The sequence below is a fragment of the Saccopteryx bilineata genome, chromosome 10 (assembly GCF_036850765.1).
Source record: "Saccopteryx bilineata isolate mSacBil1 chromosome 10, mSacBil1_pri_phased_curated, whole genome shotgun sequence".
Lineage (NCBI taxonomy): Eukaryota > Metazoa > Chordata > Mammalia > Chiroptera > Emballonuridae > Saccopteryx > Saccopteryx bilineata.
Window position 1 is genome coordinate 76,810,405 of NC_089499.1, and position 18,811 is coordinate 76,829,215.

At 38.9% G+C, this 18,811-nt stretch overlaps 1 protein-coding gene across 20 annotated transcripts in view; it reads left to right on the plus strand.

Annotated features, from left to right (window-relative positions):
* CADPS (calcium dependent secretion activator) overlaps window positions 1-18,811 on the plus strand; it is a 589,311-nt gene that overhangs the window by 422,177 nt on the left and 148,323 nt on the right. For 11 of the 20 annotated variants that reach the window (XM_066244444.1, XM_066244445.1, XM_066244440.1 and 8 more), the window contains exons 12-14: window positions 12,333-12,469; window positions 16,014-16,201; window positions 18,211-18,369. In XM_066244444.1, coding sequence (XP_066100541.1) covers window positions 12,333-12,469; window positions 16,014-16,201; window positions 18,211-18,369 — 484 coding nt within the window. Of the gene's footprint in view, window positions 1-4,172; window positions 4,185-12,332; window positions 12,470-16,013; window positions 16,202-18,210; window positions 18,370-18,811 lie in introns of all 20 variants that reach the window. The other 9 variants (XM_066244457.1, XM_066244451.1, XM_066244454.1 and 6 more) reach the window with 2 other exon arrangements.

The window sequence follows — 18,811 nt, forward strand, 5'->3', positions numbered from 1 at the left end:
TTTAAAAATAAATGATGACATTATCATATGCAGTGGAAAACAAATGAGTAAAAAGTGGGTACTTAAAATCCCACTCTGAGCTAAAACACCAGAACCCCAAAATGAATTCATCTCCTTAAATAGCCCTAGTTCATAATCCAGTTTCTTCTCTTACCTCTGCATGCATTTGAATTTTTTTCCTTATTGCCACGCCTCCTTGCTACCTGGGGTAGTTGAGTCTCCCAGCCCCTGTGATGCACAGGGTGAGAAGAAACCCCCCAATGCCCTGGAGACCTTTACTAAAACAGGGAAGATGGCAACACTGGAAACATAAAGCACAAAAAAGTAATTCATTTTAGTTACAAACACTAACCCTACATAGTGACTTTTGCCTTACCCTGATTATCAAGTCAATCAGAGATAGCTCAGAGACAAGTCATTTGTAGCAGTCCTCATTGTGATTCCTTACTTTAGCATGAAACCCACTCATTCCATCTAGTTCCTCCAGAAGCTGTCTAGATGATGAGGTAGAAAAGTGAGGTCCTTGATCTCAGGATACCTGTATGTCAGCGGGGGAGTCTAGAGAGCAAGCAAGTCAAAAAACAAATAGGATCATTTCAGATATTGAGAAATACCATGAAGAATGTTGTGCATGGTGACTGAGGGAGGAGAGAGGAATTAGACAGATGATCTGAGCTTAAGTTCAAATGATAGGGAGGCAGTCCCACACACACATGCAGCAAGAGAAGTGCAGCAGAAGGGAGAGCAAGTGTGAAAGCCACATCACACACTTAACCCCTAGCACAGTGCTCTAACATAGTCTTTATTCTGTTGCTCTTAAACAGAATGGATATGGATGAAATACTTTTGCAGCTACAACAAGTAAATAGCGACAAATTCTCTTTGCAATAAATCCCACTGCCACACCCATTTCTGTCTAACAAGACTATCTATCCTCTTTAACCTTTAATACCTTTGCTGATTGGGAAGAATTCTCTCTGGATGACAAATATTGTCAATCAGGTACTCCCAGTAATCCCTGTCCAGTACAGACAATTCTTAAAGAAAGATGCAGTCCCTGGAGAACTTTATAAATAATCACACAGTCGCTGTGGGTTTCCGTGCAAAAACCCTGAGAGAATGAGGGAGAGGTTGAGGAGAGGCATGGGGGAGAGAAGGGACAGCCCTCTGACTGGAACCTCCCCCAAGGCCCCCGCTTTCTGCTTGTGGCATTCAAGTGTGAGACCTATAAAGAGAGAAGGCTTGTCTCTTTCTGCTTACTCTTTAGTTTATATGAAGTATACCCACTATGTATTTAATTCTTAAAAACCCTCTGCGATGAAAAACTCCTTTTACCTTGCCCAATGGCTCCTTTTCCATAAATCTGGAAACAACACACCGTATCCCAGCTCTCTGAAATGCTGTTATCTGTGTATCAGGATAAAAGTTTTCAAACTATATCCTTGGGTGATATTTGGAAAATTCTGCTTTTATTTCCAAATCATCTCTGTTTTCCCTGAAGTCATTTCACCTTACAGTCAGTGTGTCTGTTCTGTCATCTGCCCTGGTTAAGACATTATTCCTTGGTTTGTGTCTGCCCTACTTTCTCCTCACTGGAGTAGGAAAGAGGGGGGGAATTCAGGAGTAAAACTGACTCAGAAAAGAAGACAACCAATGTAAGTTGTGGAAGAGGGGGTGTGTGTCTCTTTAAAGAAATACTCAGGGGCTTCTGATGTAGTTCCCCCTGTGGACAGGATGCATTCAGCTGCAGAATGGAAATGCTAGTCATTAGACATCAGCAGGAAGATGCAGTTGAGAACTCATGAGCTTGATATATGTCAGCCCCCTGGTTGACATAGAAACTTTTATTAAAGAACATGGAAGATAGGCTTAGAAGTAGGTGAGGTCAGATAATTCACACGTCTGGGATTTAGCAATACTTGATTGATTGGAGACACCTTCTATTCTATCACCTCCTTAGTCACTGCCCAAGAATGGGGGTTCTCCAAAGAGTGGGAGGCCCTTCTGCGCCTCCCAGGTTCTATAAGAACAAGGCCATCACTGTCAGCCATGTGGACTGTGCACAGCAGGAAGGATTTTCACACAAACAAAATGTGAATGGCTCCTGGTGAGTTGTGCAGTGCACCATCTGCACAACTGTACACCATCACCCTGTAGTAAATGACAGTCCTTACCCAGAGCTTCGATTTAACAGGGTTGAACCCCATAACTCCACAGTTACTTTCCTACCCCAGAAACAAAGCCTGAATACTGCTCCAAATTCGATCTGTTGCTGGTTCAGGCACTTCATAAAAACTGCAGCCAGAGTACCAAAAAGTGAGGCATCTGTTTCTAGAACTTGGAAACCAGCAGAGGAGATCAGGCAGGAGTTAACAAACCCTGTATCTTCTGCACCTGATTATTTGCAGTTAGGGGTACATGAAACTCATGAGAAAGGTCAAAAATGGAACCAGGAGGTTTACATTCTGTGGTGTCATGAGTGGTTATACATACCAAAAAATGACCAGAGTTTGGGAGATAGATCATAATTTTTATTGGAGTCTTTCGCAGAATGGTGGTTGTTCACAATTACTTCACAGCTGGATTTAACTTGTTAAATTCAAACCATCACTATTAGAGAGATTGGCCAAACAACGTGGATTCATACTTAGAGTGCCAAGCTCATCCAGATTTGCCCTCAACTTCCCTGGTTTTAGTACTACAGTCCTGTGTCCCCCAACACCCCTCAGTTCTGGGCACACTGGGCCAGACTGGCCACCTGGTACTCCAAAGCAAGCTTATAAAAAATGAAAAGCAATCACAGCACAGCAATAGATAGAAAATTTTGATCCTTCATTTACCTTTGTCTCTCAGTCTCTGCATTGATTTGCTTTGAGTCACATGACACACTTGAAGTCAATTACAGATTCTCTAACAAAAGGAGTAAAAACAATCAAGTATTGCATTTTAAAAAGGTTTCCTTGACTTCCAAAAGGTAAGGGTCATTGTTAAATATTTTATTTTGTACACATCTCATCAAATCCTGTCTTTGAATAATTGTTCAAAGTATTCACCATTCTTGCAAGTGAATAATTCTTAAGAGTAACTTTCAACGAGTTAACTTAGTATTTACTTTACTAGTATTTACGTGGCCAAAGGAAGCTGCAGATAAATGGTAGAGGACTTTTGGGAAGAGAAAAATAAACACTCCAGTCTTGTCATGTCGCTGTCTGTTCAAGGGAAACTTGAGAATGGAATATTTTACAGTTTGGAAAACTTGGGAATATTTGTGAGTTTATTTGGGTCTTTCTAAATTCAGTTTAACAGACTTCTGGATGTAGTTTTTATTTTTTGCAATTTCAAAAGCTCAATTTCAAAATGAAAAGACACGTCTAAGAAAGAGTGGAGTGGAGTATTTATATGAAACTGTAAATACTGAAAAAAAAATAGATCCTGCTATTCATTAGTTTGTATGAGACTCTACAATGATTTGGGGAGGGTTCCACCAAACGTTAAAAACATTTTTTGTTCTTTTATGGTTCTTTTGCTGTGTGTTGTTGTTGATTTAATTTTCCCCCTTTTTTTGGTTAAAATTTGAGAAGAATTAAGTGCCTTGCTATGTACTTTTTAAACAACTAATTGCAATTTTTCAATTTTAAGGCCAGTGTTGCTTACCTTGGAAATGATGTCCAAATCTGTATTTAAGTATTACCACAATTTATTCTGCCAAGTGGCCTCTCATTGAGATGCCAGATCCCTATGTTAGAGAAAAGGGGAAAAATCAGTACCTCAGAGTGGGAGGGGGTGATATTTTAAGTTTTGCTTAAATATGGTCAATGATTGATATATCACTTGCAATGAGCCTTATTTTACTGTCTGTTTTTTATTTAATTAATAACTGTTAATCACATCATAGATCCCCAAAGTTGGGTGTTTTTGAGAATTGTTCTATTTTTGCTATCGCCTGAACAGTCTTCAACCGTTCAAGGGGTCTTGGTTACTGTTGGTTTGGGGGGAGGGATTAGTTTTGTTTTTGTTTTTGTTTTGTTTTGTTTTTTAAGTTTTCTTGTTCAATCTTTGCTCGAACCCAAGAACTTTAGCTGCTAGGTTAGAACTCCTGTCTGCTTTCCTGAGCCTTGTTGCTAGTCTTTATGTTATTCTGGTTTGTTCCTTCTTACCCTGCTAACTTCTAGCTGGACTGAAGGGTAAGTGTTCCCCTATAGCCAGCACAGCTCAGATAATCAGACTAGATTATCTGACACCTGCAATGTGCTTCCTCCCTCTCCTCTTATATCTTCCTCCTGTCTAGACTTTGTAGTAAAATTTTTCATGTTATTTTCCTGACCTTAGGTTTAAAATGTAAGCTTCCATACTGAAACTAGGATGCATGTGATGTATGCATAATTGCCTCCTCTCCTTGGCTTTCATATTGGCATCAAATGATCCCCTGAGTAAAGCCAACTATTAACATCTAATTATTTTCATTCCAAGAATATTAATCAACATCACAATGAAATGGCAAATAATGCCTTTGTTTCACGCAATTCACAGCTACCTGACTGCTTAATGCCTGAAAACAGATTATTTTACACTCTGATAATTATTGTTGCTGTAGTTTTTCCTTTTCTATTTCCAAGATTAGAATGTTCAATGTACCAATGGTGTGGTAACCATAGATACCCTAACAAATAGAAAGGCAGGACAGGAAACCCAAAGATGTTAACTAAGCAAGACTTTAAGAAATTGCAGACTACAGTTGATAAAGTAAGTACATTAGTTGAACACTAAAGAATTAATTCTAACTGGCTTGAGGGTGTGCTCTAAATAAGACCCAATGGAAGATTAATTTTAAAGGGAGAGTAGCACTACAGAAGACACACACAAACACAGAAAATTAAAGACATGATTGAGTCCACATAACTTATTCACAGTCTCACAATATCACGGAAGGCTTTGACTTCTGCTCTTGAATGTCTCTCTGCTACTCCCCCAAGAATGATGACAGCAATTACTTCTTCAACGTCATTTGTATTTGTATTAATTTTTCTAAAAATATACCTGAAAGTGAAAAAAGAAACTAAAACTTAGGAAAATCTGTTTTCACTATTTGAGTTATTCATAAAAGAGAGTATACAATTTCTTTATTAATATAGGAACAACCTGACCACCAAGATATGTGTTGAGAGCAGACTTGACATTAGAGGGAGCTAGAAAAATTGGTCAAGAGAGCAGGCAAATATGTACTTGAGTATTTTGAATGCTAATTTAGAAGTCATAGGTCATATTATTTCTTCTGGTCATTTAATAATAGTCTTCTAATTCTCTTTCTTTCTTTAGTTTGCTTTCTTTTACCCTTTATTTCTTTATTCTTTTATTTTTCATAAATGTACCCCTGGCTAGCAGACAGATATTTTTTTAACACTCCAAGCAGATATTTAACTTTACTTTTTTTTTTTGAATGTTTGATGAGGCATTTTTAAAAGCTAACCATAGAATGTGAACTTAGTGGGAATTTAGGATTTTGCTCTACATTTTTTTAAAAGAATGAAAGAAAGAATGGATGAATAGATGACTGAATGGATTTTGTTCTGTGTAAATTTACATGTATTTGCACAATAATGCATTGGTATCCTAGTAGATTTCCAGATACTCATCTGTCTTAATTCCTTTGTATAGTTTTATCTCATGAGATTTTTGCTATTTCTTCTTGTATTGTCAACTTGCAGTTGCTACATTGCAGAAGTGCAATATCAAAGAATTAATTCAGTATTAACTTAATTTGCATGACTCCCGCACTGTAAATCACTTTTCTTCTCATTGTCAAAGTAAATGACCTTTTAAAAATATAAACCCCCCCATAATTAGACCCCAAATTATCCAAATGCCGTGATATGATCTAAATAGACCATGTTAAATGGAGCTTCTTTTTTTAATTAAATATTTCAGACACATTTAACAAATTATTCACTAATCACCTGAGAATTTGCATGTCATATCATGATTTACAGTAAAATACATTATTAATTAGTCAACTAGAGAAAATTTATTTTTGCTCATGTTTTGAGGAGTTTAAAAACATTAAGTACTCTATAAATAAATTGAAAATAACAACAGTATGGAAAATTAAATAGGATTTATTCACTTATTTATTTGGGGGTCATTAACAAAATCTCTATTACAATTTTTATTCAAAGCAGCTCTAATTAAATTTATAAGTTATAATTAAAAAGAATTATAAAAGTTAACATTGAAATATACATCTCATATTTATCCCCTTGGGTATATTGCCATAGTTTTTAGTTCAAGGTTTCTGCAATATTCACTGTGGCCTTCACAGCTTCTGAAGAAGCCATTCCCTCTTGGCCTTGCTAGTTAGCGTGATTTTGTCAAAAGAACCATGAAGGAGTTAAGTTAATTCTCAAGGGCAAAGGGCATGGGAGGGCCAGTCTTTTGCTTGCTGTGCAGAGCTCAGGAAGGGCACAACATCCCCTGGTTACTTGATCATGCCAAAAAAAACTCTTCTAGAAAAATCTGTAAACAGCCAGCTGCCATCAATCATTGTCATTTCTTTATTTCATGTCTTCTGATGTGGTTGACTACTGTCATTGTGCATTATTGTCGAAACCATACATTCACTCTTGTACTGTCAAGCAGATATGACAAGTACACATTTTCCATATAAGAAAAATACAAAGTCACCTTTTAATTTGCAGTTTGTGTTCACAATGACTTTAGAGTTACATTAGCTATTCTCTTGCCTCTAGCATCCATCAGGAGTAACAACAGCCATATCTGTGTTCTGAGTTTCAGTGATAAAATTGCTACCTCTAGCTGATTATAGAAGGAAATCATTAAAGAAAGGAACCTCTCTCAGACAGCTTATTAATGCAATCATAATTATTTGCAACAGCAGAATTTTTTTTCTCTAGTCTACAAAATGTCTCAAAATGTAATATTACAAAAAACAAGGGATTAAATTATTTTCTTCATTTTCTTAGCTGTTAAAATAATAGGAAAATCTCAATAAAATGAAAATTTGTAAGCTATATTATTCCCCCCAAGGAAATTACATTGATTTGGTAGACCTTATTGAAAACTTATCTAAAAATTTTTTATATCTAAAACAAGCTCACATTAACTATGCTTGTTATTAAGACAAGTAATCATGAAAAATATTGTATATATATTTTTCCTATTGTGTGGGGGTGAAGGAAAAGAATATCAAACATGACATGCTTGGGAATACCAAATATCATGATCAATTAAAGAACAACTTTAATGCCAGGGTGGTCAATTAGGGACATCACTTGAATTTTAACAAAGTAGGTTAAATGGGAGTATAAAACCTACATAACGGTAGTGCTTTAGGGACTGATATTTTCCCAACATTCCTTTACAGCCAAACCAAAATTGTTTCTGAGCAAACTTGGATGAAAGGTTTTGGTTAGCTTCCACTTGGAAGTGTACCTGCTGTCCATAAACCTATGTGTCCATCAGCCCACTTTTGTGTCATGGACACCATAGATAGTGAGTTGATTTTCCTAATGCAGTTGGGCACAGAGATCAGCTTTACCCATGTAAGTTTAGTCTGAAGTTAGACTCCTCTGCTCATGCTGCAGAGGACTTCGCAGTCTTGATGCAGTTACCCCCACAAGTGAGACAAGTAGCATTGTTTGAAAGATGTGTTGAATTATGCCCCAGCTGCAGACTCTATACAGCTTCATGGCTCATTTCAGTATATGTGGAGCCCTTACAGACCAAGCACATTTTAGGAACTGCTCAGCTACGTCTGGGAAAGTTAAAGGACAAAGATTAAAATCAATTCTTAAAATGCAGTAGTCAATCCTTTGTTTCTAAAATAATAATAATAATAATAGTAATATAAACATTGGTATACATCTCCCTAAAGCAAGTGATAAACCAAATATCACTGGAGTTTTAAGCAATGACTTGAGTCTCCTAATTCTATTTTGCTCACCCTAGTTTTAAAATTCATTTTTCTTCTGTTGACACCTGCCAAACATGGGCAAAGAAATGATCCCTAGGTGTCCTGGGATCCCTTTTTCATACTTTGGCTCTGGGCTATTTCCCCTTTGCTAATGTCAACATTTGGAGTTTTTCTTATTTAAAATTTAACCAAATCTAATTGTTTGTAGAGGGGAAATGAAGTTGCAAGGAGCATTTCATTTTTACTGTTCGTGCTGTTGAAGAACAGACTGGGACAGTGCAAGAATGACTATATGGTGTTGCCTGGGAAGCACCCACAAGTTCTTTGAAACAGAATTTGGAACAGCTGGACAACTGCAGTGTTTTATTTTAAAGTAGACAACATATGTAATGCATATGGTCCTAGACATGTATGGAGACACAGGCAGACAATCTGAATGGTATCCAAAGACACCTGCACCTAGATTCCGTTTCCTTCTATAAGATTTTTTCCTCTAGGAGCACATGTTCCCACTTTTGGATTTGCAAGATGCCATCTGAATCCCCATGTGTGTGACTCCTTAATAAAGTCAGTGGGAAGTTTCCTGGGATGGAGGTGTCAGAGCAAGCCCGTTAATAAACACCTCTGAAGGACCTGCCGCCTCTGGGAGCGGGCAGGGGAAGTAACAGGTCAGAACCTTACCCTCCAGGAATGTATTGCCTACCAAGGGATACAGCTGTATGTGAGTCCACAGAGAAGTGAGACTATAACCTAACAAAACCACAGACAGGACATGGGAATTGACTACACAGGGCAAAGGAGAAGCGTAAAGATGAACAATTGGAAAGGACACCCAGCTTCCTAGCAACAATATGGTTTAAGAAACAACCTATAACTAACATTAGCTAAACATTTGGAGACATCCTTGACTCTCTAGGAACATTCACCAGACTGGCTTTGGAGCACTAGGAAGCTTGTGCACTCACTCACAGCGGCGGTCTATTGGGCTCCACTCTGTGCCGGGCTCCCAGGTGCTTTCCAGCTGCCCTTGTCAGAGCCTCTCAGCAATGCTTGGCAGTAGGCTCCCATACTGTTCTCAGCTACGAGTGAGAAAAATGGGCCTCAGAGACACTCATCAACCTGCCTCATGTTACACACAGATTAAAAGGCAGAGTTAGCCTCAAAGTCAGTCTTTTTTATCCCCTATGCCCACCCACTTAACCACCTGCTATTTTTAGCTCCAAAAAATTTGTTCCCATTGAGTTTATTTATGATTTCAATGTTCCATGAAATAAAAAAATAGAAAATACGTGTTGAAGGACTGAATTTATTTCTTTGGATGAACACAGATCTGTGGAGTGCCTGCTCTATACCAGGTACTGTTCTAAGTTTGGGGACTATAACAGAGTACAACACAATGTTCCTGCTCAAATGGAGCCAAAATATCAGATCCCTTCCATTGACACTAAAAATAGCATTCCCCACCTCCACTCTTTTTTCTTTTTCTTTTTCAGCATATAATAAGCTCAATGAAACTCTCAAAGATTCCAACAGAAGCCAGCCCCTCTTTTAAGCACTCCTGAGTTGTTGAAACCAGTAAGACAAGGAGCTCAATTCTGAGTAAATGATTTTGTCTAAGTAAAATCCAGGGGCTGCTCCTTCCACGTGCCAGAAATTAACTCTGCGCTAAGCTCTACCCCACACATAGAGCAGGTAGACAAGGAATCTTAAGGATGATCAAGGGTCAGTGACAGCACAGAGGGAAGCCAGAGTTCAGCTCATTTCACACCCAGGACACTGAGGATGGAGAGATAGCAGCTCAGCCAGCACCCCACCACTATTCTGAAACAGAGGTCACACTAGAGTCCAGACCTCCAAGTCCATCTCAGGCTCTTTCTACACGTGGACCCAGTGAGAAAGAAGAAAGGAAAATGGAGAAATGAATCTGGATGTTGGTAGGGTTACTTTCTGAAAAAGAAAACAAGCGAAAGCCTATTTTTCAGTAAGCCGGCTTTGTAACATAAGTAAAACCAAAATTGTTCTTTAGATGTACTGTAAGCCAAGAACTGGCAGGGTGAAAGATGCATTGTGATGGATTGGGGAGGCGGAGAGTGGATCTGTCTCAGGTCTCTGCAAAGGAGCCAAGTCGCCTTTTCAGATCCGTTTCCTGAGTGGGCAGCAGGCAAAATAGTTCATTGCAAAGTTTTTAAGAGGTTCGACACAAAAAAAGTAAGACTTGAAACGCCTGCCGTATTTCTAACAGCTACAGAAGAGCTCCCTTCTCTTCGAGCTAAGTGACCAGTGGCACCCTCATAATTGAAGAGCAATAAAATAGCAGAGCTAAACTGGAGAGAAACAGCCTGGCCAGCGTATCAGCTTGCAGCCTTTTCTGAGAAATCCAAGAGCAAGAGGCCGGTGCCAACCAAGGTGCCTCAGCTATCTGTTCCAAGGGGGAGTCACGGGGTGGGGGTGCTGCAGGGTGAGCAGTTCATGTACCCCACTGTCGTCTCTCCTGAACGAAATCGACCTGGGACTGACAGGAGGCAGCAGAGAGGGGAGACTATGTTCTGAGGGAGGCAGACATGCCACCTGGAGAGCAGGGCTGCCATTCTACAGGGGCCTGAAGTGGGAACAGCTTCAAAACACTTGTCTTGGGCCAAAGGACACACACACACACACACACACACACACTCTCTCTCTCTCTCTCTCTCTCTCTCTCTCTCTCTCTCTCTCCCTGGAAGCAGCTAACTATCTGCTCCAGCATCAACTTCTTGGCCACCTCTCTTACCAACCACCCTGAGTCAAAGGAGAAATGTAGCTTGGAGACCAAACAACCAAACAAAAGAATCCTCCTAAATAAAGCACCTAACCTCAAGCTGAAAGCACTTCCTTGAATCCAAATTTGAGGCAATTAGCACAGCAAAGAGGATTCTTTTCGATTCTCTAATATCATTTCTACACATGTGATATCCCTTCTAAAAACTGTGTTTTATCACCCAAATGGAATGCTTTGGCTTTTAAAACACTCATTCTTCAGCTTGCCTTCTGGAAACCATTGCTTCTGTATCTTAGGCATAAACAACACATCCTGTTCAAACACTGACCGCTTGCTGCTTCTATGAAAAATGACTGAAGATTTGACAATTCTAACAAAAGGAGGGTATAAATCTAGCACTTACATTTAAATGATACACAAAATAAAAAATGTGAGTAGAAATCATCTTAATGTCACACTGCTACCATAACCCAAGTTTTCAGCCATTCCCCAAGCATAAGAGGGAAGAAATACTGCCTGGGCCACACATGGACACATTATCCCAACACCCTCTCAAGTCAAAACTGGACTTTCCCCGTGTCCTGACACCATTCCTGGACCCTGCCAGGTCCCTGTATTCCATCAGAATATCACAAGCAGGGGAGTGATTAAGCTCTTGCTTGATTCAATAGAAGATTCTTTTTCTTCCCCATCTGCTTATCAGGAGAGTGAACAAATGTGAGGTGGAGTGAGCTGATTCCTTTCATGTCTAGGACCTTCATCCCTACCTCTTCAGGATTTGCTTGAATTCTCTGAGTTATTTTGCCGATTGAGCATAGAGTATTTTAGTTACACATATTGAGATTAATTAGTTAGCCCTTAGGAGGTTTTGCCTGCAGCCTTCACCCTGTAAGGAAAAGTGTGAATACGTTGAGATTATTAATGCACGATAATACATGGCAGATCGTAGCTTTTGCTGAATAAATTTGTCTGTCTCTTTCCTAGGCTTTGCTAGCTGTGTAAATACACTTGGAGGCAGTGTCCTTGGCTATCACAAGTTAAATTCCCATTTCACTTATTCTTCGGGGTTCAATGAAAATCTTTTTTTATTATTCTTTTTTTTTTAATTTTGGAGGATGGGGACCCAAACCTTTTGTGAAACCAAATTGTCAATGTGGCCTTGGAAGGGTGGATACAAATATTGTCACTTTGCTGAAAATCAGCTTAACCCTTTTCCAGATAATCCCAACAATTGTAGAGAAATTGCTCTAGACATAACCACTGGAATGGCAGAATCTATTAAAAATCTAAAAAGAGCTAAATAGGCATTGATAAGCAAAGATCCGATCTGCTTTCAGTGTTTGGTGAAACGCAGGCGAAGTTACAGTCATGTGCTTAGATTTTAAAGAACGGCATAAAGGCGCTGGAGTTGTGATCATTTGACAAACATATTGATGCCAATATATTTTTGCCTTAATGCAATAAACTCATCAGTAAGTGATGCAAGTTGACAATGGGAGGTAAAAATAATATCTTGGGGATGTTGGTGGGAGGCAATGGGAAACAGCTAGTGTTCGTAATGCCTAATGAATTCCTGTGTTTTTGAAATGTCAAAGAAAATGTGATATGTTTCTTTAAATTGTGTCTCTCTCTACATGTATAAATGAACAGACGCAGATAGAGCGCAAAAGCATGGCATGGATGAATTTATCTCGTCCAATCCCTGTAACTTTGACCACGCTTCCCTCTTTGAGATGGTGCAACGCCTTACTTTGGATCACAGACTTAATGATTCCTATTCTTGCCTGGCAAGTATATTCTTTGGTCTACAGCAATTTAAACATGATCACATTTTTTAAATGAAGTATTTCTTTACCTTGATGTTAGAAGCTCTTTTCTCCATTCCAGAGCCTATTAACAATTATAGATGTGTTCTTGATTTCCTGAGTTGAGGCAGAGGGGAGGAAGTTATCAATAAAGATGATCCAGTTACCCAGCCTCCCTCTCTGAGCTTCCCCCCTTTCAGCTGCTACGTGAGAAATATTCCCAAGAGGGTAATCGAGTTTGGCATCTGCTTTGTGGAGAATTTGTAAAAATCAACTCAGTTTCTTAGACTTTAAGACCCTCTCTGTCCCCAGCCCAGATAATAAGACCCTGTGCTCCTATCTCAGAAAGGAATGTGTTCTCTTTGTTTATTTTTGAAAGATTAAAATGATTTGTAAATAAAGCCCCACTTCATTTTTTATAAACTCAACTGGTTTGGGTTTATTTGTTTGGGTGGCTTCTTTTTCTCAAGGGTGTTTAGAGCATCTTCACCCTTTGGAGGAATTTTTATGGTGCTTTAGGTGCTCGGAAGCTCAGTTCTCCAGCATGGGCATTGATTGCATTTCTTGCGATCTTGTTTTAAGCCTAGATTTCAATCACTTAAGTTCAAGGGACCACTATTATGTGTCTTTCCTGGGTTTCTGAAGATACATTCGGTGCTTTATACTATCAAAGCTGGAAGCCTAAAAATGGCTCAATTTATTTTTTCCTGCATATTATAAATTATTTCTTAAAGGTAAATGTTATTAATCTCACTTTATAGATGAGAAAAGTGAGGGAAAATGACAAAATGACTTTACATGGAAGAAAAGCCTCAACCTTGTCCCTAAAGTTAATATATCCATATGTTAGTACAGTAATAGAATATACAGTACTTAACTAAGGTTAGCAGATTATTGATATCAACATAGATATAATGAAAATCTGTTTCTTTTCTAAGTAACATAGCTGTATCCTAAATCTATACTATAAAATATCTATAAAAATATCTATAAAAATTCCAACTAATTTTTATTTTAAATTCTTTCTGCACTAGAAGCCAAAATATTACAAATAGTAGATAAAAATACATCTTAAAATCAAAGTCAGGTTATGTTCAATGATTTATTAATCTGCATCTCATAAAAGATTCATTGATTATCTCAGGTTTGGAATCACTTTATCATAAAAATCTGTACTTTGCCCAATTGGAAAAGAACACATCACTTTAATTTTAAAAAAAAGAAAGAGAAACTTACCTTGCATTGCAAGACAGTTTTTCTTAAATGTGTTTCCTACGATTCTGTGATTGTTTGCGTAATTATAAATTGCATATGTGAAGCTTGTTATAATATGCCTCTAAACTTAACTCATTTCCTTTCCGTATAATTTCTATACTCTTGAAAAATATTTTGAGGTGTATTATTTTCAAGACTTTTTTATATCATCATTTTTCAAACAATTCTCTTTTTCACAGAGAAATTTATTATTAAGACTAAGGAGACTTAATTGTCTAAAATAAAATAAACCAGAAATAAAATTTTGAAGCTTGGATCCTATTAGCCATGCATAAGCTTAAAATATGCTCCAAAATCCAAAATTAATTATGTAGAGTATGAAATAGTTTTTTTTTCCATTTGTATACCTATCTATTAATTATCAGCCCAAAGTTTCAGAAAATACCAGCAATTTAAAGGCCTTATCTTCTGCCTATATATTCCATTTTCTTATTATTACAATCTTTTTTTCAGTTAGTTTTGGAGACCAACCAGCAGAGATACATAAATTTTTTTGTGTCTTCGATTCAGTTCCTAATTGATATTTCTTCAACTCTTTTCAAAGCAGCTATTTTGGCATCTACAAAAGACTTGGTGTCATCTGAGTTGTAGAAAATATATTTTAATCTTTCACAGCAGTGTTGTTTCTAAGATTTAGCATTTGGGGTAGCAGATGGAGTGGCAAAGAAGTTGCCTATAGGGGCAGCCCACTGCCTCGACTACTCTCCCGCCCTCTGCAGTAACTTATCGTTTGAAACAGGAAAGATGCCGTCTCTCGGATCCATCGCTGAGCTGCATGTTGTCAGCCGGAGGTTCTCCGGATCACTAGCACAGGACTGGAGGGTTGCAGAGGCCTTCCTCAGTGCACTGCTGTGGCCTCTGCCTGCCCCCAGTCCCTTTCTTCTTTTGTGTTTTCAGCAAAGCAGTATTTATGAGGCGACTCAGGAAAAGACCCTCAGAGTACATTTAAATTTATATTTACAACAATCCTAAATTTCCAGCTTACAAAATGCCACCTAACTGGGTTTACTTCTGGCCTCAGAAAGGTACTGAACTCAAAAAATTTTATTTCAGGCTGGGGCAGGGGTGACCTTGAGCGACAAGTCACTTGGCCTCTCTCAGCATCTGCTGTCCTGAGTATATACGGAGGACACAGTTTCTATCCTGGTGTCTCTCAATCTGCTTGAAGTCGGAGATTCCACCCCAGTCCTTCGTTCTAGCAAAGTAGTGTCTGGTCCTACAGCAAGCAGATAAATAAGAAAACAAATATTTGTCCAAGGGGGAAAAGCAAAACAAACAAGTAACCCCAAACCAGGGCACAGAAGCTCCTCTGTTTAGCTGAGCCGTAGCTGACTCACGACATGAAGACTTAGGATGTTGTTCTCTGGGAAATTATGTTATTATCTTTATTACAATTTTTTTCAATTACAGTTTACATTCAATATTTTCTATATTAGTTTCAGATGTACAGCATTGTGGTTATACACTTATGTTCTTTACAGAGTGACACCCCTCCCCAATTATCTCATAACCCACCTGGCATCATATATAGTTATTATAACATTATTAACTATATTCCCTCAAAAAAGTTTGCTTCCAAAGTGAAAGGATTTATGAAATCCTGAAATGGATGTAGACCAATCACAGAACTTTCTTATGCTCCAAAGTGAAAAAACAGAAGGCCTAGAGTCACTGAATAGCCCTGATTTATGTGAGTCACTAAATAGCCCTGATTTCCATTTCCTTATCTGTAAAATGTAGATAAACTTGCCCTGTCTGCTTCACAAGGTTGCTATGTGTGTCCCCACTGAAAAGTATAAAGCGTTACCAATTTAAAGCATTAATGTTATCTTTTTCTTACCAGTAACAAACATTTACTCTACACCCACTCCTTTTAAGGTGCACAGTCCAGTGTTAGGAAAGTGGGGAGACCCTCTCTGGGATCCTGCTTTTTGCTAATCTAGACTCCATCACTTACCAGTTCTGGGACTCTAGAGAAATTCCATGTCCTTTCTGCACTCAATTTTTCATCCATTAAACAGGGATAATAGCGCTTGCCTCATAGGTCTGTCATGAGTTATATACAATCACAGATGCAATGTGTTTAGCACACTGGCTGACACTTAATAAGCAATCAGTAAGTGTTAGTTCTGGCTATTTTTTAACCCCCTTCTCCACTCATCCCCAACTCTTGCATCCATCAAAAAAAAAAAAATCCAACTTGTATTTAAAAGAAAGTCTCTCCTTTATTTCTCCTTTATTCCCCAAACAGGGCTGGTTCAGTCCTGGCCAGGTGTTTGTGCTAGATGAGTACTGTGCCCGAAATGGAGTCCGAGGGTGTCATCGACATCTCTGCTACCTCAGAGACTTGCTTGAACGAGCGGAAAATGGCGCCATGATCGACCCTACCCTCCTTCACTACAGCTTTGCCTTCTGTGCGTCCCACGTCCACGGGAACAGGTACGCACCATCCGAAGGTACTCCTCAAAATCATGTTCTATGTTTTCTGCCTGGCTCTGCTCTTAGGGTCATCTGAACTCTGTCCACCCCCCATTCCCTCAGTAGTATACACAGATGTGCACATATACACCAGCCACACACACAAAGGACACAGGGTCTACTTAGTCTTTTCTCCTTTGAAGAGACTTACAGGAAACAGTGAAAGGGGCTCCGAGAGCGGTCTCTGAAAGTAGAACAGTCTGGGTTTAAGCCACGTCTCCTCCACTTGGTAGCAATCACCTTGACGGTAACTAAACCTTCAGTGCCAGTTTTCTCTCCTATAAATAGGGGGGATAGTGTCCTAATGAGGAGGTTGTTGGGAGGATGCAAAGGGCTATCAAAGGCTCAGCACAATGCCTAGAATACAGCAAGAACTTGTTATGTTTGCCTTTGTTGTTATTATTGTTTCCCTAGATTTTTAATGATTACCAACTGAATGTCAGGTCCTCTGATATACATTCAACATGCATTTTGAACAGTAGCTACGCCCCAGACAAGGGCAGAGGTGCACGGGGGTTGGTGCTCCAAGAAGGAACAGTAGAGTTCCGTGGTAGCATGGAAGGAAGGAACACGACTCAGCTGTGGGGGCAGGGCAGCAGGCAGGGTCCCTGAGGACAGATGCTCGGGCTGTGCCCTGGGGCGTGGAGAGCTGAGCACCGCCAGGCGAATGGAGCAGCGTGGACAAGGCCCTGCAGAAACGGTAAGCCACGTCCACTGCAGAGCTACCACCAGCAGGGGAAGCTGGAAGGCTCTCAGGTTAATCATAGCAGTGGGAAGAACTTCAGACAGCACAGTGTCATCGGCTCATTCATTTTCTAGGTTTTATACACAAGACCAGAACATCAATTCCCTAACTCTGTACTAAGTACTCTCTTCCTTTAGACATTGCCCAGCTCCTGGAGGAAAAGATTCAAGTTCTGAATAATGTAAAACAGCAAATAATTTAAGAACATTAATTACCATTTGGCTCTAAAAACATGGAATAAATTTCACCACTGCCATAGCCAGTTTATTATCCCAATGTGTGTAGCCTCTCCATTGCTATAAAGAAAAGCCTACATTATCCCAGGGCACCCCACCCAACAGCAAGGGAAGGCACACCCCAGGAGAACTAGATGCTTTGAAACCCAGCCTGTGGTGGACATGCTGCAAATCTGTAGCTCTGGGGAAATGCACATGTGAGAGAATTTGGAATTGACTGCATTTATTTTAAATCAGAGCTATGTCATTCACCTTCATCTTTACAAACTATACAATTCTGCAATGTCCATGGGATTTGTTCCATGCTCTTCCTTTCTCTAGCGGTAGTGGATTTTCTGAAATGCAACAATGTAGGTTTGAATATTTAACAGGCAATGAGGTTTTCATCACCTGCCATTATTATCAGGTTCAGTAGCCCAGCACATGGCCTTTTATTTGCATAAAAGATATTCATGAAAACTCTGATACCTGAGAAGTATCTGTACATAATTCTGCTTTTTATAAATATGTACACTTTGATGACTATCTGTTACAGCTTCTTGGACTGAATTCTTTAAAGAGAGAGAGAGAAAAGTTGCATTATATTCTCTGGGTTGTCACACTGTATTCTACATATGTTACTGAATAAGAAAGTGTTATAAAATAATGAAGTGTTTTTGTAAACTCCCTGGTAAACATCATCATGAATTATGATACACATTGTCTGGATTTCATATTGTAAGACTGCCACTTGATTCACAGTTAGGTTTATACATCTTGTCATGGAAACAGTTTTGAATTTCTTATTTTCTTTTCAGTTCTCATTTTCCTTATGTAAGTTTGCATCTTTTTTTTTTTTTGCTTATTATTTTAGTTTGAATTCATTTGCTCTTGCTGTTTGATCCATCCTTCTTTTTATTTCTTTTGTTTGTGCATGTGTGTGCGCTCTTGATTCTCCTGTGGCTGGTCACACTCTGTATATGCTCCATACCACCACCCCATCTCCAAAGTCAACAAATGCATGTGTACCTTAGTGGGCTGCCACCAAATACAGACCCTGAAGGGAGCAAAACTCCCTCCCTATCTGAACCAGAGGCTAAAAAAGATATAAAAAAGGAATCTAAAAGAAGAAAAGATTTCAGAACTCAGGCAAATCCCGAGCCCAAAAGGTAAGAAGTTACATGTGAATTGGCTTGTGCTTTGCAATGTCTGTGACCTTCCCCTATGCCCCTGTCCATGTCACAACCTCTGCTTTCGCAACCAGCAGGCTTTTTGTATTCCTGAAGTCTCTCTTCCTTTAAGGTTTTTTTTATAAGTGCACTTTAAAATAATCCTAGAAACAGGTTAAAATGCCATGTATTAGGACCAAATTTGAGTTGGGTGTTTTGTGACTCTTAAAACATGTTCTTATTGGGGAAAAAACAAATTGAGCAATATGTAAATAGAATCACGAGTCAGACTGCTTTCTTAGTGGCATCTAATTAGGGGCCCGGGCCCTTACTAGTCATTCATAATAAGCAACGCATACTTTATAATTTTGAAATTATGTTTCAAGAACAAATAAAATGTGTCAGCATAAGATGGTTCTATATGTTTATAGTAGCTCTATCA